This window comes from Phaethon aethereus (genome assembly GCF_964289735.1).
Source record: "Phaethon aethereus genome assembly, chromosome: 1".
Taxonomy (NCBI): domain Eukaryota; kingdom Metazoa; phylum Chordata; class Aves; order Phaethontiformes; family Phaethontidae; genus Phaethon; species Phaethon aethereus.
This window is the reverse complement of record NC_138575.1, coordinates 77,728,379-77,741,020: the sequence shown is the minus strand read 5'-3', so window position 1 is coordinate 77,741,020 and position 12,642 is coordinate 77,728,379. Positions and strand designations below refer to the sequence as shown.

General features: G+C 38.9%; 1 protein-coding gene across 2 annotated transcripts in view; it reads right to left on the bottom strand.

Moving 5' to 3' along the window:
* Window positions 1-9,452, bottom strand: part of MPPED1 (metallophosphoesterase domain containing 1) — a gene marked incomplete at both ends in the record, with an annotated part of 49,283 nt that extends 39,831 nt beyond the window's left edge. For both annotated transcript variants that reach the window (XM_082014469.1, XM_082014470.1), the window contains 2 exons: window positions 3,992-4,177; window positions 9,301-9,452. In XM_082014469.1, coding sequence (XP_081870595.1) covers window positions 3,992-4,177; window positions 9,301-9,452 — 338 coding nt within the window. The remainder of the gene's footprint in view (window positions 1-3,991; window positions 4,178-9,300) is intronic.
* Window positions 9,453-12,642: the final 3,190 nt, after the last annotated feature.

Here is a 12,642-nt window from a genome sequence, read left to right as displayed (position 1 = left end):
ATCGCCAAATACAGTCAGAGAAGAAACTAGGTAAAAAAAAGGAAAAGATTAAATAGAAAAACAGGAGAAAGGTCAATTTGGGAAAAGAAAGGGGAGGAAAAGACCAGGTTGGCATCATTGGCAAGCTTTGTAAACTGACTGTTCGTCCCTTTTTCCCTTCTTTTTCTAAGCTACCCTGAATAAGGGTACCAAAACAGAAATCTGACTTGCAAAAGTACATCATGATACTGCCTGACTGGGCAATAAGAGGACAGACGAAACTGAATATAAATTTATGCAGAATAATTCAAGTGCTGGAAAAAATGTACCAGCTGTAGATACATACTGATGGGTTCTGAACTAGATATCACCCATAGATTTATAATAGGCAATTTTATGAAAATGCCATCTCATTGTTCAGTCACAGTCAAAAATAAAAACATAATAATCCACAACACTAGAAAGCAAAAGAGAACAAACTAGGAAATTTCATTATACCAGGGGATAAATCTGTGGTGTTCTCAGCTCATGTGCAGTTCTGGTCTCACCATTTTTAAAAGGATATAGAACAAAGAGATACAAAGACTGACGTAGATGATCAAAGGCATTTAAGGACTTCTAAACAGCCTTCAGCCTGAAAAATACCTTAAGGGCAGATCTGAGGAGAGCCTCTAAATTCTTAAGCAGAATGAAGAATGAAATTGTTCACTTGCCCCTTCCAGTATTAGGAAATACCAAATGAAACTAGCAGGTGACAGGTTCAAACATAAACAGTTCTTCACACAGTCCATATCACATTGTGGAACTCCGACGCAAGACTCTGTCAGCACTCAAAATTTGCATAGATCCCAAAGGCAATTAAAAGGCCCAGAGAAGAAAAATCTATAAATTAAATACAAAGTAATGCTGTGGCTCAGGATGTCCTTGGACTGCCTACCAGAGAAAGCTGAGAAAATATGCACATCCAGTTATCACCACCATTTCATCTCCTCCACAGAGTTAGGCATCAACCTGGCCCTAGTAAAACCTCAAATCCCTCCCTGGGAAGCGGGGAGGGGGCTTTGAAAAAAGAAAAGTGAAAGAAAACAACTAATTACAGAAAAGAACGAAGTGAAATGAAATGAAGTGGCAGGCATTAGTGGTCAGATGACAAAAAGTATAAAACGAGGTAACTAAGGGGCAGACAAAGCAGAGCACCTCGGCTGCTAGCCACAAAGACCGGGCTAGAGAGACACATCATCTGAGCTGGTACAGGCCTTCCTGTGTACCCACATACAGTTAGCCTAAAAAAGAGAGAACATATTTTAGGGTATGACTAAGCAAGCCAACGTGCCTCTATTAGCACAACACTTGAGCATGTGCTTGATATAACCATAAGGTCCATGGAAGTTAATGATGTTAATGAAAATACACTTTGCATCAGATGGGCACTGAAATTTTATGTAGAGCAGAAAGGTGAAATCTGAACTTGCTGAAGGGCCTCCTGAAAAGATGAAAAAAGGCCGATAGACCAGAGTGGCACAGACCGAAGAGGGTATGACGGAACAGAAAGCTAACAGGTAGGAATCAATGCTACACATAAAGATATGGTGCAAAAGCAGGAGTAGGATAGGAATCTTGTGCCTAAGAGGAAGCTGAGATCAAGGGAAGGTGTAACAAACAAATATTCTAGTGTTTATTCCAAGGCATAAACAAAATTATAGTCTAATGATGGCAGAAGACATAGATATGACACAGAAAAAAATAACTACATGGGAGGGTGAGCCCTCTGCTATGGGAGGAAGGAACGGACAGGGGAATTTGGCAGCAGCAGGTAAGAATGACGGTGGAAGTAAAAGTCCGTGCCACAGTCTGTCAATTACTTTCTCAAGAAACTACTGAAATTTTAGGACAGGGAAGAAGGAGGAGGTTGGGTAGGCTGTGGGAGTCGCAAAATCATGGCAGGTACTGGCAGCAGCTATCTAGAAAAATCAAAACTGTTGGAGACTAGTGCCTTTCACAACAAAACGAATGAGAAAAAAATTCTGAAATTTCTTCTTCTCGAAGAGAACACTTTTAACCATTCTACAATTTACTGCAGATTTTGCAAACACTCAAGGTATCCTCGAGTTGATAAATTGTTCCTTTAAAACAAAAAACAAACTTTCAAAAAAAGCTAAAGTTTCCATTTTGAAATCTCATTGACTGCAATTTTTAAAAGTTTACAGTTTTGAACTGGAACAAATCCTTAAATGATAGCTCAATAAAACCTATGTAGTGATGCCAAATTATTATTCTATTGGATTCTCCAGAATGCATTAAAAAATGAAGTTATATTTACCATTTTTTCAAATTGCCAAGAAACTAAAAAAAATATCTTTAACTTGCTCAATTTGCATATCTCAAAGATGCTCTTGCAAAAATATAACTCAAACCACCAAGATCACCTTCTCCCAAACCGCACGCTACCATGAAATTGGAAGCATGCCTGAAAAGTCAGAAAATTAAGCCTTCTTTTCGAATAAAAATGATGAAGAGACCATCACAGAAATGCCTTGGGAAATCTCCCTACCATACTGCGAGGATTTCAGCTTAAGGACTTCTTCAGAACACTGTACAGCTGTGACCAGCAGTGAGGCAGATGGAGAACTAGGGAGACAAAAACTGTACAGCAAGTAATGTGTGTAGCCCCCATCCTTGCTCGCTAGCAATATCCCAAAGCACTTTTCTTCCCACACCAGTGGATAAATAAAATGGGTATTATTTAGAAGGGATAACCATATGGTTTGTATAATCTTCATATGCTATTTTCAGTACATTATTATAATACATGGTAGAGACCTACAAAATAGGATTAAAATTTGCTTTCTGTTTTGCAACCAACCTGTTCCATTTGGGTACAGAGACAGAGGTGAGGGCACTACAACAGAGCGTGTTACTTCCACAAGCTGCCCCGACCTTAACACTCATAGAACAATGCAATTATTCCATGTGGGGCATATTATTGGGTTCCCAACCTCAAACAAATATGCATCAGCCTTGCTGATAATTATTTGCTAGTAAATATGCATTTAAATTTTGAAGTCATGACTTTTTTTTGTATTCCATTTCAGCCTACATGCATCTGTCTGCTTTGTGCCATCCAGTGTGGAATGCTGTATCATGTAGCAAAGAGACAGGAAAAATGCAAAAATATCAACTACAGGAAAGAAAATCGACCTAAAAACTGAAATCCATTATCCTTAAACTCTGTCCTTTCTCTCTCCAACTCCTTCATTTCCTCTCACCCTTTTTTTGATAATAAAGTATCAGAATCCAGAATCCATTCTTATTCTAAACTGAGGTACCTGCACTGCTGCAGGAACAATACCGATCAGGGTTTTTGTCTGGATACAGTGCATGCTTTCTAATTTTCACTGTCATTTTTTTTTAGCATATACAGAACATTGCAGAAGCACATGTAAATCACCACTCTCTTGCCCAGTGGAACAGAATTTCAGTTACCAATGCCAACAGTTGCCTACAGAAGGCATCTACATCTGGTCTGCTACATCCAAGACAGCAACGACAGGCACACGTTTTGCTTTGTTTGGAATTCATCACTGTGGTGCAGCTGAGCCTCAGATTAAAAAAAAACTATGAGCCTCCGGGGTTAAACAGACAAATGTTTTCAGTCACAACAACTTTTTTTTTGCAAAGAAGCAAAGCCATAACAATGTATGTAAGAGGTTTTATGTAAATCATTAAAGGCCTACTGACTTACATTGTTGCTAACACCAAGAAGTTGCTTAATGTACACTTGAGAGCGTGAAGGCAGAACGGATGAATAGTCTCGCAAATCTTATTTGCTAAGTTGGAAAAATGCAAAAATACTTGCAAAAAAAAAATCTGATTCCTACTCGTTGTCATTCAAATTTAAAAGTCAAATTAATATTCATCATTTCTGAGTGCATGATGGTTTTTACTGGGAGGCAGAAGGGGCAGATATAATCAGTAAACAAATCCACTTTTAAATCCACACAGAATTCAGTACCTACCTAGCCACTCATTGAATTTTTTTACTTCACTAGGAAGTCCCAGCTCAGTAAAATCACCGGCGTGTATTAACACATCTCCATATGGCATCTGGATGGGATCAGTTCTTGAGTGAGTATCGGAAATACAGACAAATCGTGTATACCCTGGAGGTTTGGGAGCATCGTGGGGCACCGGATCAACCCTGTAAGAAATGCATCGCAACAAGGTTATAAAGTACTTATGTACTTCTTAGCGTATACTTTGCAATTCTAACACTATTTTTTACCTTTACAAAAGATTACACAGACTTCTAGATCTGACTGATGGCAGGGATTTATTAAAACAAACCCAACACTAATGGGAGGTGTAAAAATTCTTGATGTTCGCATCACAACATTTTCAGTATTTGTTGGGTAGATGGATTAATTTAAAGAGATTAAGCAAAAGAGATTGAACTATGGCAGTAACTCTGAAACAAATACTTACAAATAAATCAAAGGCATTGCCAGTTTCAAAGGAATAGTACTATCCCATTTCATTGTTTAAATATGATTACGCAGTACACAGGGAAAAGATTTATTTTAGATACAGAAATACATTTAAATGCATTTTTTCTAATTATAATTTTTTTCCTACAAGTTATATAATTCCAGTAAATTTAATTAACACATTTTGGAGATATGTTTCAGTGTGTTAATGCAAAGCAAGATAAGAACTCTCCTGACAACAGCTGTAAATGTACATTCAAGTCTGACTATTGTCAGGACAAATGTAGCAACTTTCTGGGCTTAATTATATTAAGTGAAATCAGATGCTGTGAGGGGTGAGGCTGCATTGTTCAGAGCCCAATCTCAATATTCAAAACTGAGGAAACTAAAAGATCTGACCCAGTTTGATGAGAATTACTTATGATTTAGAAGAGGAAAGCAGAGAACACCTCTCTGCTGTGTGATGAATACTTATTTTCAACTCAATCTTTTTACCTTCAATCCATATTTTCTTAGAATATATAGAAGCAAATGTATCTATATGCATCTATACCATATCTGCTAGTCCAGTTGGGGAATTCTGGTGGAATAACATCAAAAAGCCAGAGGTGCAAGAGTTATATTTCTGTCACTAGAAACCAGAGAGGTATACAGAATGGTTATGAATTATTTTCCTTTTACAACATTTATTTTGAAAGGACAAATAAAATTAGTTTTGTTCACTGTCGCAGTATGTAATACATATTCCTACCCCTTGCTGGTTGTGCTTCAATTCAGGAGCTTACTTTTACATAAATAATCTCCGAAAAAAAGTCAGAGATCTTTGCTATGAATAATACTACCCCTGTTTACTAGGCAAATTTTCAAAAGGCATTTTATTGCCTGAAAGACATAAGATAATAATCTTTGATCACACAATCTTTTCTCTAAGTCAAAGAATTCTATGAAATTTATAGGTGGGTAAACCGAGGTGTTTTTGACAACTTCACAAGATTAGTGAGAAAGTGAGGAATAAATCCAAAACATTCAAATCTTGTTAAATATAGAAAAAGTTCTTAGGATTTTCTACAATACAACTACAAAACTAGAGTATGAAGACATCATTTTGTACCCGTCTTTCCTATACCTTTTTTGGAAGAAGAAATGTTGGGGTTTTTACAGCAGTACTGGAGAAACAGCCTTTCATTTAGTACAGGCACCTTGTAGTCGTCTCTCTGAAGTTCCAGTTTTTGAGCAGAAAGTAACCAAACATGAGGTAAGGAGCAAAACCAGCTGTGGCCAAATCAGACCTAATGAGCGCCCAGCGGCATGTACACGCGCAGCGGGATACGTACACGCGCAGCGGGATACGTAAGCAAGCACGGACTGGAAATTGTAAAGCTTGGCTGACAAAGAGTGGGACGTCCGGCCCCTGAGAGCGAGCGGCTGCATAGACGGCGTGTAGGGCTGAGGGAGCGCGTACGCTGCGAGAGGACCGCAGCCACAGGTAGAAGGGCAGATGGCAAAAGGAGTTGGATGCCGGGGGGAGGCAGGCACAGGAGGTCACGACGGCAAAACAGCGCAGCTGCATGACTGCCACCGCACGGGAAAAATGCCTGGTCTGGCGGGCAGAGAGCTGCCACAGGGCGAGCTCCGTGGGCGGTGAGCGGAGGTAGCAGGGGTGCACAGGAATATGGATGGGGAATGGTGGGTTTTAGACGCGTGAGAGAGGCTTCGCAGAAGGTGCGAGCTGGGGGAAGGGTAACACATCCGGTTCACCAAGTTCCTCCACAAAGTGAACTGGGATGGCTGGATAAAAATGATGAGGAGCTGACCCTGGCTATCAAGCTAAAAAGAATAAACATCAGTTCAGTAAACAAATTTCTGATTATTGCTCTCCCCGCCCAGCACTTCACAAAGTGGGTTACCGATCGTATTAGTAAACCAGCTTTAAATTATGCATACCACCCTGGCACAACATAAGGATATACGCTGGTCTAAAATACCACTTTTTGACTTTTCACGTAGGGTAGCCTTTGAAACAGGTGCTGCTTCTCCTTCAGAAACCTTTTAAAGCTCCACACAGCAGTAAGTTGGGTGCTGGGGAGGAGCATGCGTTTCACATGTTGCTCCTCCGAAGCTGAATGGAAAAACGACAACTTACCACGGTAACCCATGCAGCACATCACACACATGATTCTTCTTATACTTTGGATGGGGGCAGGGAAGATGTGCAACGGGCCAGAGAATTTTCATGGGAAAAAGGCATCAATACAACAGTTTAAAAAAAAAAAAAAAAAAAAAAGAGATGCAGATTTTTCACGTTGAAGTGATATGCACATGCTGAGGCCATATATAGGTAAAAACATATGTCGAGTTTCACAAACGCATCTAAGTTGTATTACTGGCAATAATTTCTGAAGGCTCGATCCCTGTATTCTTGTGTAACGCATTCCCACAGCAGCTGTCACACCAACACCCAATGCACTGCTTGCAGCGTGAGCAGAAGAATAAAGATCTGCTGATTATTTTTGTGCAAATGCTTTCGTTTTTCTTTAAATCAGTATGAAAACTGGCAAAGAAACTGAAAAGCAAAGTTAAAAAATCTCAGAGAAAAAAACACTGCCTGAGCTTAGTTTATATACTAGATTTCAGTGGTCTCACAAAGGAGCAAGACAGGAACTTTCCAGAATATGACTGATGGACTTGAAAACACCGGCAGAATTTACCACCCTTAGTGTCAATGGCAACCCAGTCATCTCACAAGCATGGGGATGCCAGACTAAGATGGTGCTAGGAAAGGGCTGTCAGCATGTTACGGGTGCTAAAAAGTGAAACAAGAAATATAAAACTGCACAGAGGACCAAGGAAGAGCTACGAGATTGAATTCAGAAGAAAAGGAGCACAAAAAAGCCCCTGTGGTTAAAGTAGCTTAATATGAGTTCAGATATTAACAGGTCTCTGTGAAATCTGCTTATGATTGCCTGAAACATCACTAACCTAGGCGTTCTGGACAGACAAAAAGACATGGCAAAGCCCTCCCCTCCCTGAAGTTAACAACAAAACTTGTACGGACTAATGCAGGGCTAAAATTTCACCCATAGCAATCATGTGAATAAAAGGTGCTTTTGTTACACTTTTTATGTTTACTTTTCCCTTCTCTGTTACTATTCTATTCCTTGGTAGGAGGCAAAAGCAATCCCGCTGGTATTCAGAAACATTATTTACAATTTCTGTACCAAGAGAAAGAGCAGGTCAGATTCTGGTAAATGTTTCAATTGATTTAGCCTGTTTTTCTATTTGCACAAGCTTCTTCACTAGTATTAATCATTCATGAGAGATTGCTAAACTCTTCTGAGGAACCATTTTCTAAGGACAGCTTATTTTATTACGAACTTCTATCATGCAGTTGATTGTCTAAGCCCTCCGGTAATACGATTTGTTAATGGTTAGAAGTCTGAACAGCATATTGTTGAGTACCAAGTGGATACTAATAACTTAACTTACTTTCAGCCCAGTAAAAAACTTTCAGCTTTTAAGACCAGTGAACAAATTCAAGGAACTGTCTGAATATTCACAAAGAATAGCTACGCTTCGACAGATAAGGCAACCTGCATTTGGCATTTTCATTTCTAAAAGTATTTCTGAACTCACATTTGTTTGTTTGTACTCTTGCTACCATTTGCCAGCTCTATAAACAAAAGATGTTTCCCACTCAACTCGTTTTACTGTTTGCATTTCAATAGTACCTAAAAACCCCCACAAGAGGCCGTAAACTAATACATAGCCCCCAAAAATTGAGTGTTTGCTCACCACCCTGTTCTATGTTAGTCTCCAGATAATATCTCACTTATGGCAAAGAATGCACGTAAGCATTCACCAAGCAGACACATAGCATTCAACCCGTCGTAATTGCCGAGTTTTTTAGCTGCAGAAATCATAGCCTATGTTTGTAAATTACCAAATCATATTAAATACCAAAAATGTGAACAAGGTGATTATTTATTCAGTCTTCCTAAAGGAAAAAAAGTTTCCTTTAAAAAAAATGAAAACCAGCCTTCTGGTACAAAGATAAGGCTGCTTCTCCCTTTAATAAACACAATAAAATGGTGCAGACATTTTTATTCCCTATAAAAATATTTTACAGAATTTTATACTTAATTTATTTGTAATAGCTTTACTGTTTTTGCTCTTCCTTCTGGCTTTAAACTTTATGGCAGGTTTCATTTTGTAATTATAATTCTCAACTTTACATTACAAGTAAATCATTTAGAGCAGTTAATTTTACTGATGTTGTCATTATATAAGAAGTCAGAAACAAACACATTATTTTAATTACTCTTTAAGCACTTGGCATCTTCGGCACATCGGTATGAAAGTTAAGTTGTCGGATGGGTGCCCACACTATTTTATTTATTGATGTGATTTTTCCCTTGTATGTAGCTGTAATATAACTAACCAAACAGGATGTGTTGTACAGATACAGGCTTGGTATTTTCAATAGCTATTTACATCAATAAGCACGTGCACAATGCAAACAAGTATTATTAAGATTGCAGAAAGTATCATCCTTGTAGCATCTCTCACTTTATTACCACTGCTGGTTTATTTCTCTTTTTAATTTGTAAGTATTGTGTATTAAAGTTACACTAGTGGAGCGATCTTTTCCCCATCCTTTAATGAAGTACTTATACTTTCCAAATGGACTGATTTTGTATCATCACAGTAATTATTATCAGAAAGGCAGCAAAACTGTGTTCTTTGAATTCTTTTCGACTGGTCCATCAAATACCACATCGACAAGGCAATAACAATTCAGAAGGCTGTGCTAGAGCAGTAACAAAACTATAATACTTACATTTGCACATGTGGGGGCTGAAAACGTCCCTGGTTAATGTTGTAGAACGTGAAAGCCTGTGTGGGGTTGGAGCTGTACTCATCCACTTCAATTATGAGTCTACTGTGCTGATGCCTTCTAGCTGCCATAATGTGCGACTGGGCGAAAGCCATGCTTGCACCGTGTTGTTCGGCTTCTTCAGGCGATCATACCTGCTATCTTCCTACATCGACGGAAGAAGACCATGACATCTCCTTACCTAATCAGCACACTCCCCTTCGAAAATCCTAAAAACAGATTGAAGAGACGGAGCATAACTGTTCAACAGTTAATCTGTTTGGAATTTGCTTTATTTAATATGAGATGAAGGGAGGGGAACATAGAGGGACGAAGACACACAGCTCAAAGAACGCCTCACGAACATTTCCAACTCAGCAATTTGATGAGTGTAGTTTAGTTGGGAGTGGGAAGCAGGGAGTGGAAGTAAACTTCCTAAAGAACACAGGGGCAAGTTGCTCAAATATTTCAGACATTTAATACAAATCTAAAAGACAAGGCAGTCATTCAGAATGGTGCGTCAAATAATAATGATTCTTCAACGCGATCATTTATTTTACTGTCTTCTTTTATTGCATTGCTGAATGTTTATTTCCCATCCTCCTTCAAAAAAACCCCACCAAACCTGAAATGGAACACACGGCTGTGCACAACTAAGATGCGAGTTAATTAAACAAGGACCAGTTTAACCGATTCTTCAGAAAGTCTGCGCCATTATTACGGGGAAGCATTGCATTGCACGCGGTTGCTCTTTATGTCCTAAGGAACAGAGCAAATGGCCTTCTGTGCACTTGTTCCTGGTTTGGTAGGAACTCCTGAGACAGATATGAAGGGCTTCCCACTTCAAACACATTCTCTTCTCAGTCAGCACTAGACCAACATTCTGGATTCACCGGAAAAGAAAGTGATTCAAAGGCTAACACACAGTTAAATGCTATTAAATATTTTAAAAAGTAAAATCCATACAGGTTTTATGCTTGGGAATAAATTCTTCCCTGAAGGTTATGCAAGTCTAGAACAGCAGCACTGAAAATGGGTAGAGGAACAGCAAAGTGAAAGCAACTGGAATGCAAAGAGTATCCCTAGAAACAGCAGAAAGTAATTTAAATGTGAGTTTTATTTTTATTTCCCAGTTTTAATAAAAAATGGATTATAAGATATAAAGGTGGGTATTTTTACAGTATAATTTTGCATCCTTTTTAAAAGTTGTCTGTATTAAATATTTACTTTCATGCAAACGAGGGCTCTTTTCTTTTCGGGAGTCCAAGTAATCTGCTTCAGAAGATATATTTCATGGAAAGCCATGTCAGAATGCAGCAATTCGCTTCATATGTGCAGTTTCTGGAACGCAGGACTACAAGTATTTCATGCAACCTTGCTGATGTGCCTTACTTCCACTCTGAAGGGACCACTGCCAAGAGTGATGGATGAGGGAGGTCTTTGTAAATCACTCAGATTTTTAAAGGTATTTACAGGTATTTAGGTCCAATTCAGTTTTAGCAGCAGTCAAGCATCTAAGCATCTTGAAAAATCTGGGCTTCAGTCCTTTGCTTAACTACTACAGATGTTAAGTGCTCCAAGAAGTGGCAGCATATTTTTGTTTTGGGAAATCTTGTTCTTAGCAAACTGAAATGAGAGATTCAGCTCAGTTTTGTTACTTGCTGAATGGCTGTAAAATGATGACAACTTGCTGTCGCTAACAACGCGCAGGAAAACCGCCTGAGAATAAAAGAGCAGATTCCTTCATGCCCCCCCCTAGAATTGAGTGGTAAGGAAATGCTAGAGTAACGGCAAAGAAAATTTTGGATTTTAAACACTCTCAGATGCTGCGTTCAGGCTACGGAACTAGCAGCCACACAACGGAATGTGCCAGAGGAGAGGGAGGGAAGGGAGGCACGATCCTTGTAAGAATAATCAAGTACAAATTGCTGCATTTAGGAAATAAGAAATTATGATGGCAGATGTGAAGAACTCTCCCTGAGGAGCTTCCTGTATTAAATGATGCATTTGTAAAGAAGTTTGAATAGGCAAGGTCAGAGATTTTATAGGGGGCAAACTGTTCTAAGTGAACCTACTTCTGTTTGAAAGAAACTATTAGAACTGCTGACCTCTACAAATATTCTCCACTAAGATTAATAATTTATGATTCCACAGCTCTACATAAGGATTTCAAACCACCTGAAAAATACAGCCTTTGTTTTATAATTCAGGGATTATGCCCACTTTACACACAACTAAACTGCAATTTCAAATGAGTTAAGGCACTGCCTTAGGGACCAAGAATCTCCCTTTGGCCTCAGTAAATCCTCAGGAGCTCACAGCAGCTGGGAAAAAGGCTTCTGTCAGCCTCCTTTTTGGGTCCTGTCTTTTATGACTTCTCTCAAGTTATACAGCAAATCTGCTGCAGAAACAGCAGACGTATGCAGGTACCCCAATATCCACTCTAAAGCTCTGCTTCCTCTTTCTGTCTAAGTGGAAAAAACCACTTATCAACACAAACTAATTCAAAAGAACAAATTTGCTTGCAAACAGAAACAAACCACAGTCAGCACACCGCTGATATACCCTTTAGTGCTGAAGAGTTCTTTTAAGCAGGGGCTCAATCCTTGCACATGGGAGAGTGCGTGAATCGCATCATTAAGCCAGCTTGAGAGGATGCTGGCCACAGACACTCAACAAGAAGTTCACCATATAAACATGTAGCAAATGGGAGGACAACATATTTCACTTGAGGTAAGGACAAAAAAAGGGGAAAAAAAAAAAGATATGCCACAGCACTGCTAAGCCTTCTGCCAAATGACAGTCACTCAGCGTCAACCCTGGACACATAAAAAGCATCCTAGACTGGAAAAGAAAAGAAAGAGCCAGATCCTGCAATAAAAATAAAATAACTAGCAATCATATGAATAGCCTGTGATAAACAAAAATCAAATATGTAACACACATAATCAGTAAGCATAATTCAATAGCAAGCTTAATTCAAGCTCATTTCAGAAACATACACAGATGTCTTTGAACCTTACCTTTCAGTCTAGGGTTTTCTTCCTGCATAAGTGGTTGGCTGACTACTGACATTCTTGGTGTTCGACAGAACAAGCTGTCTCTTTCCAGCTTGACTGATAACCAGACTGACACCCTCTTTCTGTTTCCATTTCCAACAGTCCCCCAAATTGTAACTTTTTTCTTTCAATATTCTGAAATTTCTTCCTTTCCCAAACCAGAGTATAAAATGCAGCAGGAAAATAATTACCTGCTTCTACAGCATGCAAGTTTTAAAATGATATGCCCAGCATTACCAACACAGAG